The 23,006-nt window shown below is 35.5% G+C and overlaps 1 protein-coding gene and 1 long non-coding RNA gene across 2 annotated transcripts; one reads left to right on the plus strand and one right to left on the minus strand.

The window, feature by feature from the left end:
* Positions 1-10,812: 10,812 nt before the first annotated feature.
* On the minus strand, positions 10,813-22,770 carry LOC122144859. The gene is made up of 6 exons (XM_042756080.1): positions 22,424-22,770; positions 19,260-19,589; positions 18,585-18,908; positions 18,107-18,241; positions 12,054-12,344; positions 10,813-10,856 (listed from the first exon to the last, which is right to left on the minus strand). Exons 1-6 carry the CDS (start codon positions 22,467-22,469, stop codon positions 10,813-10,815), a joined length of 1,170 nt encoding a protein of 389 aa, XP_042612014.1. The 5' UTR covers positions 22,470-22,770.
* Positions 14,224-15,466, plus strand: LOC122144857. Its single transcript, XR_006159877.1, has 3 exons — positions 14,224-14,358; positions 15,096-15,161; positions 15,391-15,466. It is a non-coding gene; the product is annotated as an uncharacterized LOC122144857 (long non-coding RNA).
* Positions 22,771-23,006: the final 236 nt, after the last annotated feature.

The raw sequence follows: 23,006 nt of genomic DNA on the forward strand, positions 1-23,006 counted from the left end.
AGTAACATCAAAATAGTTTTACCCCCAACATGTGGAGATACTATTATAGGCAATTTAATGAGATCAAATGCATTGATGTTATTCTCTATAGTGCATTTTCATGGCAGAATGTAAAGGATGAAGATAAATTATCTTCATAAATACATCAGTGATATGAAAGTGTATTTTTTATTTTTATCTTTTATTACAGAGAGATAAAGATGAGGCTGAGGTGGTGTATGCAGGAATCACTGTGAGATGCTGATCAGACTGATTCTGGAGGTGGAATATTGTATCATGTTCAAAATGTTTTTATTTGAATATAAATGTATGTTTTTTTTTTTCATGTCACACACACAGATCTTTGAATATTATTGAGGGTAGTGGATTTCATGCTAAGATAATTATATTTATCACAACTAACTCTTTACTTCATTCAGTTCAAAGCTAAACATGATTTGCTCACAAGCCATCTTATGTACACATTCAATTCAAATTATGAAAGAGGAAGGGACCATTCACACAGAACATGTTTGTGCATTCCACTGTGCCGTTTTGCAAATTCTTTCTATGTAAACCTATGTAAAAAAAATGTAAAGGGTTTTTGTGAGTTTATAAATGTTAATGTGGCTTTCAATAAAGTCAAAAAGTCAAACATTATGACATTAATTAATCATGTCACATTAATGCATTTCTGTCCAGGGCTTTGAAGCAGTTTTTGATTTATTAAAGGTTATATGCAAGATTTTTTTTTATTACTTTTCATTTTGTACAACAATAAATAAAGATGCTTCACATGTTCCTTACATTGTTCTGACTCATTTTGACCTTTAAAAAGAAAATAGACTGTCATGGGTTGTTTGCAGGCAGGAAAAACGTGAAGGCGAGGAACCGGTATCATAACAAATGTCTATCGGAATAAAGCTGATAACAATCAATAAAGCCCCTTCAGTTTATATTTCACTCTGCTCTTAATTTGATCTTTATCAATCATGACTATTTTAACACTTTGTTGAATTCATGGCTGTTAAACCCCAGCAGTTTTCTAAAACATACTGATCCATAGATGTTTGGTCTGATTAAGTATCTTTATTGTGTTCAGCTGTTAAAATCATTGTTTTAGTCTGTGTTTAGTCACCATAATCAAACTCCAGTCCAACTGAATCAGCCACAACACAGTTAAAAGTGACAAGCTAATTATGCAGTGTTGGGAGCTCCAGGAACACGGTTGGAAACCACTGAACTAAACCACCAACATCAGCTGCGTCAATTGACTGACTTACCACATGAAAAGCTTTTCAGCAAGACAGATCAGTTCAAAACAACAATCTGAAAGATTTTACAGGTTTACAGTTGATCCAGGAACATGTTGCACTTGGTGAAATCACGTTCACCGAAACGGAAGCTTTCAGGAGCCACAAATGACAAAAAAGGTGCAAATATTTTTTGTATGTAAATATGTGAGAGAAAGAGACAAAGTGTCAACAGCCAACCTCCACCCACACACTTTCCTCTCCTCTCTTACTTCTCTCCTGTTACAGAGAACAAGGTCTCCAAAGCTTTCTGTGCCAGCTGTCCTTCAACCTGTCCGTAAGACCCTAACTCCCTCTCACTTACCAAAGGAGATCTCGCCAACATTGCTGTCAACCTCAAATTTTCAACATTCCTCCCTAATGTGAATATTCCTAACACATTTAAGTAACCTCTGGTATCCCCACTGTTCAAAAGCTAACATCCTATCAGCAGTTATAAAAATAGAAACCAATCTCTCTTTTGTGAGTTGTGTTCAGTCAGCTCTCTGCTTTTTTTTCTCTCCTAACGCAACCTACTTCACAACAACCAGTCTGGCTTCAAAACCAGAGTCCACCCTTCTGACAATAAAACACATGAGTCTTCACATACTCTAGGAGCAAGGAAACATAAGAGAATTTTACAAACATAAATAATCAAAAGGAAACCACATGTAGCAATTCCAGTGCAGGGAGAACAGAACGGGCTCCAACTCAAATAGGACAGATAACAAGGGGCAGACAGGTGATGAGGATAACTAATCACAAGGAACAGGTGATTACTAATAATGGGAAAAGGAACTGGAAGGACCAAATAAGGACAAACTGGAACTAAACAGGAATACATGTGACAGATAAGAAAAAATAAATAATTAAATAAATAAATAGAACTAAACAGGAAAATAAAATAATAAATATAATAATCATCAGTGCTGCCCCGCGATATACAGATATATATATATATATATATATATATATTATTAGACAGATTAAATGTTGTATAATAAATAAATAAATAAATAAATGTGAAGACAGATTAAATATTAGTATTGTATTTTTACTGTTGTTATTACTCTTTTGGGGGGTTCTAGTGTCATGGTGGTTATAGCGTTTGTGTAGTGCCTTTGAGGAAGGCTCCGAACCCCCAACTGCTCCCCGGGCGCCGCAGCATAAATGGCTGCCCACTGCTCCCGGTGTGTGTTCACGGTTTGTGTGTGTGTTTCACTGCTGTGTGTTTGTGCACTTTGGATGGGTTAAATGCAGAGCGCGAATTCTGAGTATGGGTCACCATACTTGGCTGTATGTCGCTTCACTTTCAGTTGCTTCATGTTATTCCCTGAAAACCCACTGGATGATTGAGTTAAGGTCACAAATCTTTCCACTGGCCTTCACATTTGGAGGTTCATATTTGTTTTAATAATACAATATCCTAAAAGTATGTTTTTAGAAAGAGTTTACCTTCTATAGCCTTCTTTCTGTAGATCAAAGTCATATTCAGTCTCTGAAGGGAGGAGCCTCTGGGAGAGTTTATTAATAAGTATTGCTATTATTTTCAGCAGTTATTTTTCCGCAATTGTTGTATCAGCAATTACAGAATGGTTTCCCATCCTCTTTTACACTTTATCACACTGAAGTTGTTTACCAAAACTGGTAGTATAGTTCCTTAATCACCAAAAAACTGCCACAAATTTGGTTTTATAGTTCCTTAATCACCAAAAAACTGCCACAAACTTATGTTGATGTGAAGTTCACTGACATTAAATGGAATGAACATATATTTCCACTTATTTGCAGGGTGTAAAAGGTCGTCTGCCCTCAGCTAGAAGAAAATCACAAACTGAACCTGGGTTTTTTGCTTTCATCTGAGAAAAGACTTTATTTCAAGGAGAATAAAGTAAGTTCCTTGCAAGGAGATCTCCCTTATTTATTTGGTATCTCCTTATATTAGTTACATGTTGATATTCCATCATTGATGCTTACAATTCGATCCCCAGAGAGAGGGGCCCCTTATTTGCAGACTGGTAAGGTAAAAGACCCTTTTTAAATGTTTCTATCTGGGTCTGGACAGTATGTCACGTAGGCATCTTTTCTTCCTATACTACAACCATAGGATTATAATGGAATAATTAACTATAGAGATATGTGGCTAAATTCACCTTTTTATACTTGATTAATAGCTATCTTAAATAAAAATCTTCTACAATGTGTGTGTTTGTGTGTTCATTCTCATAATGTATTTTTGCAATTCACCTGATTTTTTTTTTAGATGCAGAGCTTGTTTTTTTTTTTAGATGAATAAATGATTTTTTTTTTTGATGATGTATTTTTGCAACAGTACCATTTTTGTTCCAAATGTGCTTTATTTGTATATTTTTTTTTTTTTGAGTTAATGAATGTGGTATTTAGGTCAAAAGGTCAAACATTATAACATTAATTAAAAATATGATATTAATGGATCTAATCCATGGCTTTTGAGAACATCTTTATTTTTTTATTTAAGTTTGTATTGGTTTCATTTTTTTATTGTTTTTGTTGTAATTGGGTAGAATTACAAACAGTCCTGTGTGTCTCAATGAACAATAGATGGACCTGATGGAGCACCACCTGCTGGATGAACATGCTATTTCACTGCACTGTCAACACTGCACTGGCTCCCTATCAAACATCATACAGACTTTAAAATCTTGCTTATTACTAAGCCCTGAATGGTTTAGAACCTCAGTATTTGAACAAGCACTTGTCACATTATAATCCTCCACGTCCGCTGCGTTCTCAAAACTCAAAATTTTATAATACCTAGAATATCAAAATCAGCGAGCGGCAGATCCTTTTCCTATGTAGCGCCTAAACTCTGGAATAACCTACCTAACATTGTTCGGGAGGCAGACACACTCTTGCAGTTTAAATCTAGATTAAAGACCCATCTCTTTAACCTGGCTTACACATAGCACACTAATATGGTTCTAATATCCAAATCCGTTAAAGGATTTTTAGGCTGCATTAATTAGGTAAACTGGAACCAGGAACACTTCCCATAACACCTGATGTACTTGCTACTGTACATCATTAGAAGAATGGCATCTACGCTAATATTAGTCTGTTTCTCTCTTATTCGGAGGTCACCGTAGCCACCATCCAGTCTGTATCCAGGTCAGAGGGTCACTGCAGTCAGCCGGATCCAGTACCAGACCAGATGGTGGATCAGCACCTAGAAAAGACCTCTACAGCCCTGAAAGACAGCAGAGACCAAGACAACTAGAGCCCCAGAGACAGATCCCTGTAAAGACCTTGTCTCAGATGACCACCGGGACAAGACCACAGGAAACAGATGATTCTTCTGCACAATCTGACTTTGCTGCAGCCTGGAATTGAACTGCTGGTTTCGTCTGGTCAGAGGAGAACTGGCCTCTCCAACTGAGCCTGGTTTCTCCCAAGGTTTTTTCTCCATTCTGTCACCGATGGAGTTTTGGTTCCTTGCCGCTGTTGGTTCCGTTGCTTAGTTAGTACACTTCATTGAACGAATTTGTAAATCGTTATTGCACAATACTATTTTACTGAACTTTCTTGCATGTCATGTTCGGGGCTCTGTACAATCTAAATTCTTCAGCCTCATGCTTGATCTTTGCATATATCACAACACAGCTCTCCTCACTTTTATTTGATTTTACTTCTTAATTCTCTTATTTAATGTTACATTCTTTATTCTGCTAGTCTTGACATGTTCAGTTTTGTATTGTCAAGTTTGCTGGGTAATGAAATTTAATATAAAACCTGTTAAAAATATTTTAGAATACAGTGTTTTTATGTAGCATTCATATGACCATCAAACACAACTAATACAGTGATTCAGAATAGCAAAACGATACACAATATGCCACTGCCAATAACAGCTCCTGCATTCTATATTTGCTTACATGTATTCATTAAGCAAGCACTTTTATCTAGAAAATAAATCCAAGAGACAATCCCAGGCCATTAAATATATATTGAAAACAATGTTTTTACATTTACTTTTTAAAAATGCCTTAAAAAGTGTCAACAGAAGGTTACACACATTAACCTCATCTTGGCTGCAGGTGTTATGGAAGGTTTTAGGAAGATGTTGACCACTGGAGTGGAAAAGAAATGTTGAGTGTGAAATGAAAAGCTGAGACGAAACAAAAAAACCCTGCTCACAGTCACACGATCACAAAAATAAATGTGTGAACTTTAGTCCCCTAAGTTTACAGTCCTTTCTGATCTTAATTTGATCTTTATCTCTAGTCACTAACTGTTTTTACCCATTGTTGCATTCATGGCTGTTGAACCCTACAGATAACTGGCCTGATCAATATCTCTACCATCTTTTTTCACCTTTTCAAATCAGTTTCAGTTGTGTTTAGTTTAACCCACACAAACCACATTCAGCTGTACTACAAGCATCAGTTGCATGAGTCAACTGACTCTCGACAGCTTTAGAGCAAACAACCACTGATGAGTTCAGTTCAACAATCTGAATGATTTACAGCAAACATGCAATACAGAATATGCTTTTTTTTTTTTAGGATATAGTACCAAAGATCAGTTCAGAGCTTGTGAGAGAGAAGAACTTCAACACGCTGAGGTTTAATGCGCTCTTCTGCTAGAAACAAACACTGGTTAACATTGTCAGACCAAACTGAGGCTCTCAGTTCTCACAGGTGGCAAATGGTGCAGATATCTGTTAACTTGCATGAGAACATGAGTGAGAAAGACATGAAGTGTGAAAACCAGAGCAGAAACTGACCAGCGCTTTGTAAAGTTTGTTTTTCAGACCCGCTTTATATAATATAATCATATAATGCTAATATCTAAAATGGATTGAAGAACTAATTGTGTTACTCATTAACTTGAATGTCACAAGGCCTTAAAAACGTGTTGAACTTGAATTATTATAGCAGCCCATTGAACTTTTACTATAGCATGCTTTTAATATCTACTAAAATTATGGTGATTGAAATCCTTTGTTTCCAGAGATGATTTTATGAAATGGTCTCCTCCATTAAAATGTTGCATTTAAAATACATGGAAATTCATAATACTCACTGCATTGCAAACGTGTGTGGTTGGAGCTAGGCTCTCCACCTGTGGTTAGAAGCAGGGCGTTATGCCCTGTCCTTGCACTTGACTACTTCTATGACATATTTCCTGTATTTGGTCAAAGTGAGCATGAAGACCGCAAGTGTGTGTAGAACTTTTCATTACCTGATGGGACACACTGATACTGTTGTAAAAATGCAAGTGTTTAAAGAACTTTATTTAGATTTTTAATACTTTGCATTTTAAAAATTAACTTCTAAATTCAATGTATTCCATTTGTCACTATTGTGTTGTTCTTTGGTTTTTGTGATTAAGTGATGCAATTGTGTTGTATAAATATATTTATCTTTGCACCAATAAAACATGCAACAGTTAGTTTTACTACCAAATTATTTGTAATAGGCTGTCTAATGATTATTATTAACATTTAACTTACATTGGAAATGTTTCCATGACCTCTTTGCAAGATATCGGCAAAAAGTCTCATGATTTATTCCAAACCATAATGCATGATGGGATACACTGAAATCCTCGAATAACGCTCCGGAGTGTGGATTAAGTTTGTGTTAAAGGTGCTGTGCTTTGTTTTTTTAAGATCTGGACAGTCTTGTGCGCTTTCTTCCTGGCGCGTGCACGCACTCTCAAGTGGCCAGGACCGCAAGTGTGGGCATTTGGACAATGCATTAGCTTGAAGTGTAGATGACACCTTCTTCACCGCCGCTAGGCTGTGCCCTATTCATTTACATTTGCACTTAACATTTATTCATTTAGCAGACCCTTTTATCCAAAGCGACATACAATTGAGAAATACAATAAGCAATTCATCTTAAATAGGCAAATAAACACAGGAAGTGCTTGCAATACAAAGTTTCAGGCATTGTTCAGAGTAGTACAAGCTAGACAGAGAAAGATTAAGAAAAGAGAAAGCAAAAGAATGGCCTGATCTTTCTAATGTTGTGCAATGCAAACCTGCAAACCTACTTTGAATGGCCAAAGGCCGCCCAAGAGGCCATATGACATTATACAACACTTAATGTTTTATAAGTTAAAGATTATTTTAAGTTACATTTAAAAAGGATATTAATTCACATTCAAGTGTTCAAAAAGTTGTATATAATCAAGGAAAGTATATATGAACAAATCCCTCTGTAAAAACCTTCAGGATATAGAAGTGTAAGTGGAGAATTATGTCTGCAGTGTAGGATGAAAACTCGTTTTGAGAAAATGGCCTTTTATTGTAATTGAAATCTATTGACACAAATAGATAAAGTGCTATTAAAGAAACACTTCACAGTGTTTTTTGGATGTTTTCTTTCCACTAGTAAGCCCAAATTCTCAAACTTGACAGGTGCATGAAAAAACTGTTTTTGCCTTCAGTGTCTCCTCTTAAAACAAGAACAAATATCTGTCAGTGGGGTATTTATTTATTTAAGTACCATTGGCAGATAGTTGTTATTGTTTTAATCATAACCTCCCTTCATTTTATTCAGTTTCTCCTAAAATGTCTCAAGAGTAATACATACTTGACCTCCAGATCTCTTTTTAATTTGCCATTCTCTGTTTTTCTGACTGATTCCACAGGAATCAGAGACTTCAGAGATACATTTGTTGAGCAAAGAGGATGTGGATAGAGTGAGAGAGCATGCAGAAGATGAGTTCAGTTTAATGAGATAAGCCACACCCAGCAGTGTCAATCACTCTGACGTCATCAACATTTCGGCTAACCTAAAAAATGAAAGTTCTGTCATCATTTACACGTGATCACGTCGTTCCAAACCAGCATGACTTTTTGTTCTTTCTTATTCTGCATAACTCGTCTTCTTTTGAGTTATGCAGAATAAAGCCATACATGTTTGGAACAATGTGAGAGTGCTTAACTGAGAACAGAACTTTTAATTCATCACGCAGTTCAGAAACATCTTATCAGTGCCAGATTTCAGTGTTACTCAACTTCAATGTGGCTCTTATTTGAGAAATGAACCAACTAAGGCACAGTCAGAGACCAAATGCTTTTTTTTTTTTTTTTTTTTTTTTGCTGCTGGTGGTAGTTTTAGTTCGGCCAGCAGAGGGTACTAATGGGGCCAAAAGTCAGAGTATAATGATGCAGACTTAACCGGCCCATGTAAAAAGGAGTGAGAAGGACATGTGAATTTATCTGGATGAATGTTATTGCGTTAATAAGATAATAAACAGCAATAAGAGAACATCAAAGTGAAACTGAAAGTGAAAAAAAAAAAAAAAAAAAAAAAAAAAAAAAAAAAAAAAAACCCAGAAACATGATTACGGTTCCGTTCCTATTGTTATTAATTCCATCAAAATCAGATTTCGATGCATATTACTGAACCATCAAAAAAAAAAAAAAAAAAAAAAAAAAAAAAAAAAGGGTTCAAATAACTATTTTAGAACTAGACAAAGGATATTATACGCTAATAACAAAAAAACTCTTTAATTCTGAATGTTGTCATTCTTTCCATACTAAAAATCAATTAAACTAAATATTAAACATGGCTTTCAGCAAACAACTCACCATTTTATATATATATATATATATATTAAACATGGCTTTCAGATATATATATATATATATATATATATATATGACAATGCAGCAGAAAAAGAAATGTTATTTTATAAAAATTTGAATAACCATGCTCATCAAATTATAGGTCACACTCAGAGAGTAAATCATTAGATATTAAATGTATTTTTATACATTTATACACAATTATTAGGCAAGATGTATTTGAGGATTAATTTTGTTATTGTACAACTACAGTGCTCTTGGTCAATCCAAAATGTTAACAAACCCTCAAACCTGAACATTTAAGTAGTAAAAGTGAAGTTTTGGCGTTCTTAAGAGAATATCTACATTAACACCATTATTAGGCAACTATCAGTGTGCAGAATTATGCAACTAAATGAAAAACAAAGATTTTCCCATCTCACTTGTTTAATTTTCACCTGTTAAAGTGAGAATAATAAACAAAAAGTTTACAAATAAACATTTCTGAAATTTCAAAAAAAGAATACCTCAGTGACCAATATAACAGTCACAAGCCTTCCATTCACGGAGTCAGTCAGTTTCTTGATCTGGTCAGAATCAACTTTTTGTGCAGCCGCAACCACAGCCTCCCAGACACTATTCAGAGAGGTCTACGGTTTACTTCACTGTAAATTTCCTGCTTAAGAAGGGCTCAAAAGTTCTCAATAGGGTTTAAATCAGGTGAAGAAGGGGGCCATGTCATTAGTTTTTCATCTTTAAGGCCTTTACTGGCCAGCCACGTTGTGGAGTACTTTGATGCATGTGATGGAGCATTGTCTTGCATAAAAAGTCTTCTTGAAAGATGTAGACTTTTTCCTCTACCACTGCTTGAAGAAAGTGTCTTCTAAATAAGTGTCAGTAGGTCTGAGAGTTGATTTTGAGTCCATTTTCAACCCGAAAAGGTCCAACTAGCTCATTTTTAGTAATACCTGCCCATACCAGTACCCCACTTCCACCTTGTTGGCGTCTGAGTTGAAGTGGAGCTCTGTGTCCGTTACTGATCCAACCACGTGCCCCTATCCATCTGGTCCATCAAGAGTCACTCTCATCTCATCAGTCCACAAAACCTTTGAAAAATCTGTCTTCAGATATTTCTTGGCCCTTTCTTGATGTTTCAACTTATGTATCTTGTTCAGAGGTGGTCGGGTTTCAGCCTTTCTTACCTTGGCCATGTCTCTGAGAACTGAACACCTCCTACTTCTTGACACTCCAGGTAGGTCTCGATATGTTTCTTGCGACCCTGTTGACTATTTGCTACAAAACGTTTGATGGTTCTATGATCACGCCCCAATATCTTACATATTTCAAGAGTGCTGCATCCCTGTAAAAGACTTTTTACAAATTTTTGACTTTTCAGAATCAGTTAAATCTCTTTTTTGGCCCATTTTTCCTGAGGAGAAGTATCTACCTAATAATTATGAACACCTTGATATAGGGTGTTGATCTCCTTAGGCAACACCCTCCCTCGTTACACAAATACACATCACCTGATATGCATTAAATCCAATAAGAATTCAAGTTTATACAGCTTGGACTTGGAAATTCTGAATAAAATTATGATATGGTCAAAATAATCACTTGCCTAATAATTGTGCACACAGTGTATTATACAAAAAACACATGCAATGGAAAATTACTTCACAATATTGTACCAATTCATTAGTCTACATTCTCTTCTTTTACTATTTTATAAGGCAACACAGCACACTACATGGAGTAACAGTATGTGTATAAACTACATATTAAATACTTGAGTACAGAAAAAAAAATGTTCTTTAAACTAAGAAAAAAATTGTTCACTGAAAAGTTCTTTGGGGGATTAAAAATTTTTCTTCTATGGCATCACTGCGGAAACTGATTCTTCACTCTCTGTTGCTGTTGCATGCTGTTATGATGATGTCACAGTGATTGATGCTGGAAGGTGTGTCTTATTTCATCACTCATTTAAATAAATGCTTCCTGCACATCTTCTTGTTTTCCTATTGAATCTAAAAGAAAATATAAAGTCAATCAAATGAACTAAAAAGAAAGAAAGAGTTTTGCTGCATTTACATCTATATGTATTATTTTAATTGAAAAAAAAAATTGAAAACATATAACTTGAATTAACAGCTGAAACAAAAGGTAAAAACAGAACACATTCTTGAAAGCCGAGCACATTCTTGGAACACTGCCAACCAATCAGATTAATGAATGGAAATGTTTTGTAAATAAATACAGTGGGTAGACCAGGTACAGTTGGTAAACTTTTTGCTTTTTCCTTTACCACACCAAAACCAGGGACAGAAAATAAGTGATTTTTTGTATGACAGTTCCTTTACTTGTCTACTAATATATTAATAATTATTAAAATCCACAAGTAGGTCATAATTGCCACAATTAGCTCATAAACACAAGAAGTCTGGTACAGTTGGAACAGTACCCGAGTACAGCTGTAAAGCTGCCTAGTCATTACAAATGTACAATACCTTTAAAAATTTAAATTCAACAGTTTTTATTTCCATTCAGTATTTTATTTGATTATTTGTTTAGTTAATAGTAGTTCATTTGTAAAACATTGTACAGTAATGACAAACAGCAACAAAATATTTAATTTCAGTTCATTTTATAATTAACGGTTGAAAAGTTGAGTAGCAGTGCAAAACAATTGCAAACAACAATAATAAAATAAATCAAATGCAAACAACAACCTAATAAAGATAATAACACAATAATGTAGTGCAACTAAACCGCATGTTCCGCAATAGGAATATAGTGCGGGTACATAGTGTCTCAACTGTACCCCGCTGACCACCTCGAACATTTCTCTAGATTAAATGAAGACCTTGCATGACACAAAGGCATGAAATATGTCAGTTTTTAGAGGACAGATTAAGGTTTACGAAAATGTAAGTTACTCTTAACAGTCATGTAAGGATGACAAGCTATTCAATGTGGAAGGGATATGGTGAGGTGAAAAACTTACAATGGAAAAAAAACTTTCGCCAATATCTTTGGACTGGAGAAGCGCATGTACTTCAAATTTCCCACGATCGAAGAGGACGCTAAATACGCATGTGCGAAGCAAATATCACAGATCAGACTTGTTGTGCACGCAAGTTATTTAAGGTGTTTCAATTGTACCCCTGTACCATCTGCACCCGGTCTACCTATATTGTTTTTATAATAAATTGTGTTCTACTCACCAGTGACCGTCACATTAAATCTCCTAAATGTGGTCTGTTCGCTGTTGATGATTTGTAGTTTATAAACTCCAGAGTCTCTGGTTCTGGTGTTTCTAATGGTCAGAGATCCAGACTGATGATCCAGTTGTAGTCTGCCTATGAAATTCTCACTAATAGTAGTTGTTCCTGAATCAACTTTAACAACGAGACAATTTTTAGCTCCAAATGTCCACAGTATCAGATCATCGCTTTTTATTTCAGAGTCAATATTTAAAGTCACAAAGTCTCCAGACTTCACGGGCTCTGTCCTCACTATATATCAAAGCAACACAGAGAAACAGAAATACAGAAGTTATCTGATAATCGCTTTTTATTTAAGAGTAAGAAAGAAAGATATTTAATTGATTTAGATTTTAAATGTAATATAGGATATGAGTAAGTTTAGAAGACATTTTAATTTAGTTTGGAATGTTTATACAGGGCTGGTAATTTAACATGTTAATTAGATTAATTAATTACGGGAAAAATAACGTGTTAAAATCATTAACACATTTAACGCACTTGCCCTGCTCCAGACCAGTGTGGGTCATCTGATATTTCAGTTGATTGATTACATATATGATGCAGGGCTACAACTCCCTGTGTGATGGAGACTAGAGAACGTAGTTAAAATGTCCCTAAAATTCAAGATATGTGGCAAAAATGCCCCGTTTTACATTTTGTCTCATATTTACATCATATAGCCTAGTTGAGCTATATCACACGAGCAATAAGTGTAATATCACACGAGTGCAAATGGGATACTTATCTTACACAACAGTTCAATAAATAAGAAGTTCATATTGTGTTATTTTAGACACAATGTTGTGGGATACTTATAACTGTCATAAGTTGATTGTCTCCGAGCAACACACAGCAGCATTTCATTTCTTCGCTAAAGGGGGCCTTTACAGGGAGTACTTGTTGCCTGGCACCGATGAAGATGGCAGCCTCCGTGACGTGCTCTGCAGTTGTTTTTGTGTTTTTGTTAGTTTGTCCTGTCTTTAGTCATATACCTGCAATCAATTTCGCCAGAGACAAATTACTGGACATTCGGCACTACATATCTCCCGATATATTAACGGTTTTCGACTATTCTGATGTTTTGCTGGACATTTTCGTCGGCGGAGAAGCTGCGCTGATCATCCACTTCAGGACGCGCACCCTGAACACCTCTCCACACAACCGTTCACACCATTCACACCTCCTGCATCCCCCCTCTCCCCCACACCTGCAATTCAAATCAGCGAGGATGCGGTGCGCCAGGTCTTCCAGAAGCAGAAAAGGAAAAAAGCACCAGGCCCAAACTGTGTTACACCAGCCTGTCTGAAATCCTGTGCTGACCAGCTGGCCCCCATCTTCACACAGATCTTCAACAGATCACTGGAGCTGTGCAAAGTCCCTTCATGCTTCAAACACTCCTCTGTCATCCCCATCCCAAAAAAATCCAAAATTACTAAATGACTACAGGCCTGTGGCTTTAATGTCTGTGGTCATGAAGTCATTTGAAAAACTGGTGCTGGCCCACCTGAAGGACATTACTGGACCCTCTCTGTATCCTCTTTAGTTTGCCTACAGAGCAAACAGGTCTGTGGATGATGCAGTAAACATTGGATTGCATTATATTCTGCAACATCTTGGAAGGACAGGGGATAGACAGACCAGTCTGCAACATCTAGACAGGACTTCAGCTCGGCCTTTAACACTATCATTCCAAACCTTCTCCTGCCCAAACTAACTTAGCTCTCCGTGCCCACCTCTGTCTGTCAGTGGATCAACAGCTTCCTGACAGACAGGCAGCAGCTAGTGAGACTGGGAAAATACACATCCAACGATTGCACATCTAAGGACCCCTCTGTCAAGCTCCTGAAGTTTGCAGACAACACTACAGTCATCGGCCTCATTCAGGACGGTGACGAGTCTGCTTACAGACAGGAGGTTAAAGAGCTGGCTGTCTGGTGCAGTCTCAACAACCTGGAGCTTAACACACTCAAAACAGTGGAGATGATAGTGGACTTCAGGAGAAACCCCCCTGCTCTCCCCCCACTAACCATCATGAACAGCACTGTGACTGCAGTGGAGTCATTCAGGCTCCTGGGAACCACCATCTCTCAGGACCTGAAGTGGGACATTCACATTGACTCCATTGGAGAAGGGTATTCCTGCACAACTGGAGGCTGCAGTTTCAGGACCGCAGTTCTAGGACCCTAGTTTTTTTGTGACAGCGCCACCTACCGTACTGGATCAACACTAATTAAAGATGGACGACGTGGACAGCAATCAGATGGTGAGTACCGATATTTAATTAAGTTTTATTTTATAACGTTTAAATGGTGCGAAGTTTACATAGTGAGAACTGCTAACTTAATAAATTCCCACCAAATTAAGAATTCGTGAGCTAGTTTTATTAATTACTACGACTTTAATTCGTGGCCATGATTTAATAAATCCTTGTTGAGTTTTAATGAAGAAGTATTATAAGTGAATCTAGCCAGCACATTAATTAAACTTATCAGATGACAAGAGCATGGCTGATGTAAGGTTTGGAAGGTACTGGCTTAATACTCGTTGTTTTACCATATTTAAGTATAAAATATCTTTGATAATTCAACTGCACTGACTGCCTAGTTGCACTATGTGTTAGTCTGTTGTTTTGGCATTATTTTGCAATGATGAATGAGGCGTTTGGCAGTTTTAATAGCTTGTTACAATTTGGCCTAAACTGCAGTCCTACTCCACATACAGTCTGTTGTTATCATGTGTTAGTTTCTGTCATGTTCTGCATGGCCAATATGAAGTGATTTTATGGATTTGGTTAGGCTCATTGTAGGACAGATGATTAAAAAAGGCACTAGGGATATTTTCATGATCTCAAAATATTCTAATAAGTCTTCCTTTCTGGTCCAGATTATCATTTCAGGTCAGAGTACAATATGAGTTATTTTTGCATAATGCCTAGTGCACCATTTTGCTACTCATATTTCTGTTATCACAAAAGTGATTGTTCTCTGATAAGTATTTCAGTGAAGTGGAAGAATTTAATAGAAAGATTGACTAACAATTGAAGAAAGAAGGGAGATCATTCAATTGGTGGGTATTGCTGTTATGTACTTACACATTTGAAGTTTGTAATTAGATGTCAGTAACATGAATATTGTGTTTGGATATTTGTATTTTGTTACAACAGTGCATAAGTGTTAAATCTATATTTAATATCTATATATGTATATATTTCAGTTTTAATATGTTAAACAAATGTTTCTTATCTCTCTCTCTCTCTCTCTCTCTCTGTCTCACTCGCTCGCTCTCATTTCTCTAGAGTTGAAGCCTACAGCCATTCTATCCATGCAGCAACTGATCGAAAAAGGGTTCGCATTGGTGCTGTTGTGATGTTGTTGCAAAAATGACACGTGTATATATATATATACTACACACACACACACACACACACACACACACACACACTACCGGTCAAAAGTTTGGGATCTTGTAATGTAAGACTTGTAATGTTTTTTTTAAAGAAGTCTCTTCTGCTCATCAGTGCTGCATTTATTTGATCCAAAATACAGAAAAAAAACAGTAATCTTGCAAAATGTCATTATAATATAAATTAACTTTTTATTCATCATAGAATCCTGAAAAAAAGTATCACAGCTTCCAAAAAATATTTGGCTGTTGCCAACATTGATAATTCTAATAATAAATCAGCATATTAGAATGATTTCTGGAGGATCATGTGACACTTTATACTGGAGTAATGGCTGATGGAAATTCTGCTTTGATCACAGAAATAAATTATATTTTAAAGGATATTTAAATAGAAACCATTATTTTATATTGTAATAACATTTTGCAAGATTACTGTTTTTTTTTCTGCGTTTTGGATCAAATAAATGCAGCCTTGATGAGCAGAAGAGACTTTACAACATTACAACTCTTACTGATCCCAAACTTTTGAACGGTAGTGTGTGTGTGTGTGTGTGTGTGTGTGTGTGTGTGTGTGTGTGTGTGTGTGTGTGTGTAAACTCTTGTATGTTTTTTTTTTTATAATTATTGTTTAATTATTGTTTTTTGTTTTGTCTCTCAACAATCTTTAAAATATTGGCTGTAATTTAGTGACTGCATACGCTGATTCCAACTTTAACTTACCTGATAATGAGCTAATTCACCTTAAGGAGGTTGATCAATATACTGTTTAATTCAAGAGACTAAGAATTTTTTAAGGTTCTCCATTTTTTTTACAATTGTTTTAAAATTGATATACATTTTTCATTTATATTTTGTGTAAATTCATGTTTAAATTTAAAATTGTGACTCAAAGCACACTTAGTAATTAACCTCTGATGCATTTTGAATCAAAAATCACATTTAAAAACAAATACTACTGAGATTAATATATTAATGCTATATACAAACATGACTACAAACTAAACCAACAGGGTCCTAGAACTGCGGTCCTGAAACTGCAGCCATCGCTATATCATCCAGTACGGTAGGTGGCGCTGTCACGAAAAATTAGGGTCCTAGATCTGCGGTCCTAGATCTGCAGTCCTGAAACTGCAGCCTCCGGTTGTGCAGGAACATACTATTGCTCCATTGTGAAAAAGGTCCAGCAGAGGTTCTACTTCCTTCGCCAGCTGAGGAAGTTTAACCTGCCACAGGAGCTGCTCAAACAGTTCTACTCTGCAGTCACTGAATCAATAACTGTCTGGTTCAGCTCAGCTACCAAATCTGACCTCAGAAGACTACAGAGGGTAGTCCAGACTGCTGAGCGAATCATCGGCACAAACCCTCCATTCTATTCAAGAACTGTACTCATCCAGAGTGAGAAAAAAGGGCCAGTAAAATCACTCTGGACCCCTCACACCCAGGCCAGCACACTTCCTCTTTGAACTGTTGCCATCTGGTCGACGCTACAGAGCTCTGAGCACCAGAACGACCAGACACAGGAACAGTTTCTTCCCTCAGGCAATCCATCTCATGAACACTTGACTAACTGTGAATAACTGTGGAACACACAACACTATTTATACACTTATATACTTATTTATCTAACACACATACTTAGTCTATATTTCAATTTGTACATAATATGCCTGTACATACAAAACTGTCTATTGTAATATACCTGCACATACAATTGTCAGTTTGTATATTGTTATTCCTTACTTGGTCTGTGTTTTTGTTTGTACATGTTGTTGTTGTTCTTTTGAACTGCAGAGCTTCTGTCACGAAAAAAAAAAATCCTTGTATGTGTAAACATACCTAGCAATAAAGCTCATTCTGATTCTGATTCTTTATTCACCCCCCGGAGCTGTGTGAGGGACATTTTATTACAGAGGCGTTCACTTTATTTCACGTTTTCTGAACTGTTGACAACAAACACCCGCTTACACCCACTGAAAGGCTTGGAAGATATTTACACATGTCATGTACTGACACACTGAAAAATACATTGGATATAAAAGAAGAAACTTTTTTTTTTTTGTAAGCCTATTTCTCTCTCTCTCTCTCTACTCAACAGTATTTACTTTGAATGGTGAAAGACGTCTTCCCTCAGGTAGACTGAATGTTTTCCTGCCTTACTGGATGTTGAGCCATGATCAATAAGTTTGCATTTGCCCAAACTGATTTTGACAAAATCAAAATGCGGATAGTGGAAGGAAATTGCGGTTAGCATGAGTCCCACTCATTGTGAAGCAGGATTGGCTAATCCCCCTGTTGTGTCCAATTCTGACTCCTGCCAGATTATTATCCCCCCTGATGGCATAGCAACGGCGGCACATGATTGGTCAGATCGCCTGTTAGTCAAGCTCCCTGAGTATGGTCAATTAACTGTTTCTGATTTCCTTTGTCCTGTCTGTGACAACGTTAAATTGTTGTGTGATTGAATTAAAGTGTTGAATTAAATACCTTTGTCCTTTGGATTATTTATCTTTGTGAAGTAGCCTACTTATAGCCTACTGCAAACACTTTACCAATAGCTTATAATAAAACTCATTGTTTTTTTGTCTTTTATCAGCTGTAATACTCACCCACTTGCTTTTTTGGTTCAGAGAACTTGTGACAATAGTAAATCACAACAACAGCTACAACTGCAGTCAAAAACAGCAGAACAGCAGCAGCTATGCCAACTATAAGACCTGGAGACAGACCCGGATCAGGAAGAGCTGAAGAGAGACAAAAACAAAATTTAGAAGTGAGGTCATTTGGTCTTTACAGTGAAATGGAAATATTCAAATGTTCAAAATATTACATTTAATTCATTTAAAGTAACGTAGTATGCACTTTTTTTGTAATTGCTTGTGAAATTTACTAGCAATTTCTGAGTAAAACTTTGTTCTATATTATTATTATTATTTTTTTTTTTTGACAAAATCTTTTAAAGATTCATGTCTAATATTTATACTTTAGCCATTTAAATAGTTAAATAAATGATCAAACACAAACAAGCTTCTGTTTTAAGGTACTGTCCCAACTAGTCTTTTAAAGACATGATGTTAAATGACTCACCAGTGACAGAAAGAAGGAATCGCTGTGAGCTCTCACTGCCTCTGATCTGTACTTCATAAAGTCCTGAATGTTCAGTTCTGGTGTTCTTGATGAGCAGAGACCCAGTCTGATCCAGCTGCAGTCTGTCTTTGAATCTCTCATCAGCAACATTTAATGAAGTCTCGTTAGTTTCCACATCGATTTTAGCGAGAAGGATGCCTTTATCTCCAAACCTCCACACTATCAGATCATCCTCCTGTAATTCAGTAACATCATTCTGAAGAGTGACAGAATCTCCCTCCATCACTGATACTGACTTCACTCCACCCGTCTCACCAGCCACACCTGGAAAACAAATCAGATGAGAAAACTGGGGCAGAGTATCTTGTAAATTTTGCAGGCAACATCCAATCATTCCAATTCTCATGATCTAGAATTTTGCCCAAACAATTTACTTCAAGTTAGTCTTGCGAATTTGTTATTCTGATCAACAGAAAGCAGTGGAAGCATTGCTTCATAATTCTCATTTCTATTTAAAAAATATATTTTTTTTTTCCTTTTGTATTTTCCGTGAATGTGACTGCACCCGTAAAGTTTTACAGCATGATTCAAACCGTACAGTGTGAAATTATGAAACCTGAAACAAGCTCTCTATTATATTGAATTAAAAAGATATTATTGAGATAGCCTACTCACCAATTACAGTAACATTAAATGTCTTAGTAGTTGTCTTTTTTCTAGAGACGGTTAGTTTATATTGTCCAGAGTGTTTGATTCTGGTGTTTCTGATGGTGAGAGATCCAGTTATTTGATTCATTTGCAATCTCTCTCTGAATCCCACATCATCAGTGATGAAAAAAGAGGTCAGGTCGTTTTTTCTCGTTATTTGGGAAATGACAAAGCCTTTAGGTCCAAACACCCACAGTAAAGTATCATCGTTGAGTATTTCTGTAAGATTAGTGTGTAGAGTGACAGAATCTCCTTCCATCACAGACATCATTGTACCTGTTTCTGCATCAAACACACCTGCAAAACATAAATTAACAGTTACGTAAAGATTAATCTGATACCACACCTCAGTAAACAGATTCAACCGAAAACACTGTGTGAGACAGATACGGGATTATCATGAAAAGTAAAATTAATAGACATAATAAATGAAACATTATATTGTATAAAGTAAAATATTTTTACATTAATCAGTACAACTCCCTGTTTTCATTCTTCTGTATCTTGCAACTAACGCTATTCTCTTGATATTCAACATACTGTACCATGTTTCATGAATTAAAAGTCAATCAGCATCAAAGTAGTGAATGACATTTGGGAAATTTTGGGTGACAACCCATTTTGCCTGTTGGCTATGTGTAGCAACGTGGCCTCGTGCAATAGAAATAGTGGAAAGATGACTACGTCACCCAGGACTTGCACCCAGGGAAATCCCACGCACCCTCAGGTGCTACTCAAGGAAACACAGGTTCGATACTACTAAAGGAGCAAAATAAAACATTTTACACAGAAGTCATTAATCCGAAAACATTCTAAAGAATGGTCTCATCAACACTTTACCAATTACATACCCACAGTTACATGTTTTTTTTTTAATCTGCCTTAAGGTATTGTAACTGATAGACCGTATAATGTAAAAGTGCAGGATAGGGACCATCTGCAAAGTGCAAAACGAAGAGCAAAAGGCACAATTATTCCATCTAAAAGCTTCACTTGTGAAATGTATAAAAAATTATTATCAAATATAAGGATATTACTGGTTCATAAAAGAACATTTAGATGTTGGTTTTATTCACAGAACCAGAGCACAACAAAAGTTACTAAAATGGAACAATTGAGAAAAAGCTGGCAAAGCTTTACAAAGATTGTGCAGTTTACCGTTTACATATGAGTGTAAAACCTGAAATGAAATGTTCAATTAGAAATCAGAAAACAAGACACACCTTTCGAAGTTGAAATAGAAGACTTTGAATGTCAAACTCAGTCAAAACACCTACAGTATCTTCCTCTAGGGGGCAGTAACACTGGAGACTCTATGGAAGGCTTCACAATCGATTCTTGAAAATCAATAGCTCCACTTCTGCATCACTTTTGACCATGAAAACTATTGGAAAATGTTCTTTAAGAAATCTGTAACAATACACAGCCTTTGAAGCTAAAATAGAAGACTGTTTTTATTTTGAACTAAATTATGCAGTGGTTTAATTTTCTACAGTATGTGTTCTGTTATAGTTCTGTGGCTAAAACCACCATCAAAATGTTTGTCTAATCTATAACAAGACACACCCATTGAATTTGTGTGTGTTATAAATTAATATATTAAAATTTCGATTTTCAAACTCAAGTCAAAACAACTGCGAAAAATAACACTCTTTGCCTGAGTTGTTTAGTTTGTTGAATTTAAATAGCATGTTTTCTGTTATAGCCCTGTGACTAAAATAAATATATATATAAAAAAATGTTCTCATGATAACAATAACAAGACACACACCATGAGGTTAATACAGACGAGTGTATTTATTTTAAATTAATTTATTTATTGGTTTTAATTTCAATAGTCTGTACTTTTTTGGTGTCATACTTCTGTGAATATAACGAAAAAAAAAAAAAGTTCTCACAAGGACCTGGAATCAGCCTACTGCATAACCACTGGATTATGGAATGATTATTTATAGTAATTATATAACCACTATATCTTGTTTACAATATTTCTTATTTAAATTCAAGTGAGTATTGTAAGTGTTTGTCTTAATGTCTTTATATCTTTCAAAGACCTTGGTGAAAAAATTGCAAAAAAAAAAAAAAAAAAAAAACATTCCGGTGGGAAAATATTAATCGTTTTATTATTTTCATGTACTTTAGACGGTCCCTAGCTGGCCTAAGCGCTAGCGCGCCGATGCTAGAGTGTTTATGTGTTGCAACAAATTGAGGAGGACTAAAACAAATACACTGCGATGTGTGTTCATTTCTACGTTCTAATGCTTTTCAGATGAGCCATTTATATATATATATATAAGGTTTGTGTTCATTTCTACGTTCTAATGCTTTTCAGATGAGATATACATACATATATATATACATACATATATATATCATACATATATATATATATATATAATATATATATATATATATATATATATATATATATATGACATATATATATATATACATATATATATTACATATATATATATATATATATATATATATCTATAATACATATATATATAGATATACATATATATATATATATATATATATATATATATATATATATATATATATATATATACTAGGGCTGTCAAATGATTAATCACGATTAATCACATCCAAAATAAAAGTTTTGTTTACATAATATATGTGTGTATAGTGGTATATTTATTATGTATATATAAATACACACACATGCATGTATACATATTTAAGAAGAATGTGTTATGTTTATATATTAAATATATTTATATATAAAATAAAATATAAGAATATAAATATATAAATGTATATACATGTAAATATTTTTTCTAAATATATAACTTATTGTGTGTGGTATTTATATATACATAATAAATATACCCTGGCTGTATGATACATACATATATTATGTAAAACAAAACTTTATATTTGGATGTGATTAATCGTGATTAATCATTTGACAGCCCTAAGAAGGACCTGTGTGTGTATATATATACACAATTATACTCATCCACTAAGAGTCTGAATATCTGTCTAATATCCAACGTCAAACGTCAAACCAACTTTATCTCGGTGGGATAGCGATACATTTTACCATGCACTTATGGCAGCTGATGTTTGAATTGAAACAAACAAATAAACAATAATCCACTTACCGTCCACGAGTAATGCGAAAAGAGACAGCAATAACATCCTCTGCATATTTGTATATGGTTGTGCAGTTTCCAAATGTAACAAAGATAAACAATGGATATTAATTATCTTCTGCTACATCCCCAATGGGTTCCTCCTTAATTTTACAAATTCACTAACATCAAACAGAGAGCCGGCCCTTATGAAGCAATTGAGATTCACGGCTTTTGCTAAATGCAGTTTGAGGACCCAGTAAATTGATCCTTCAAGATAAGTTAGAGACGAACAGGAAGGTAGCTTGCTGTGACTAGAGACACAGCTCCCAGTGAGCGTGCTTACAGGCCCGGAGTTGCTAATCGGGAGCACCGGGAGGATTCCCGGTGGGCCGGTCCGTTTTTTTTTTTTTTTTTTTTTTTTGGCCGTGAGGGACGGTGTTGTCACTGGGTATGCTGTTCACTAGCCTACCTGCACTCATAGCAGCCCCAATCTTTTTTATTGAATATTTTCTCGCAGACCATATCAGTAACAAATTCTCAATTGATAACTAATCATCCTTTTTGCGCAAATCATTGTTTTATTTGTCAACGGAAGGCTTTAAGACCAAGC

Source organism: Cyprinus carpio, unplaced genomic scaffold (assembly GCF_018340385.1).
Source record: "Cyprinus carpio isolate SPL01 unplaced genomic scaffold, ASM1834038v1 S000006786, whole genome shotgun sequence".
Lineage (NCBI taxonomy): Eukaryota > Metazoa > Chordata > Actinopteri > Cypriniformes > Cyprinidae > Cyprinus > Cyprinus carpio.

What these genes read in the sequence shown, in the direction of transcription:
- LOC122144859 (XM_042756080.1), bottom strand. Translation starts at nt 22,469, where the DNA reads ATGCAGAGGATGTTATTGCTGTCTCTTTTCGCATTACTCGTGGACG. An exon ending in ATTTAATGTTACTGTAATTG is followed by an intron (nt 18,909 to 19,259) that starts GTGAGTAGGCTA and finishes TTTGTTTTCCAG; the next exon opens with GTGTGGCTGGTGAGACGGGT. An exon ending in TGAACCAAAAAAGCAAGTGG is followed by an intron (nt 12,345 to 18,106) that starts GTGAGTATTACA and finishes TTTGATATATAG; the next exon opens with TGAGGACAGAGCCCGTGAAG.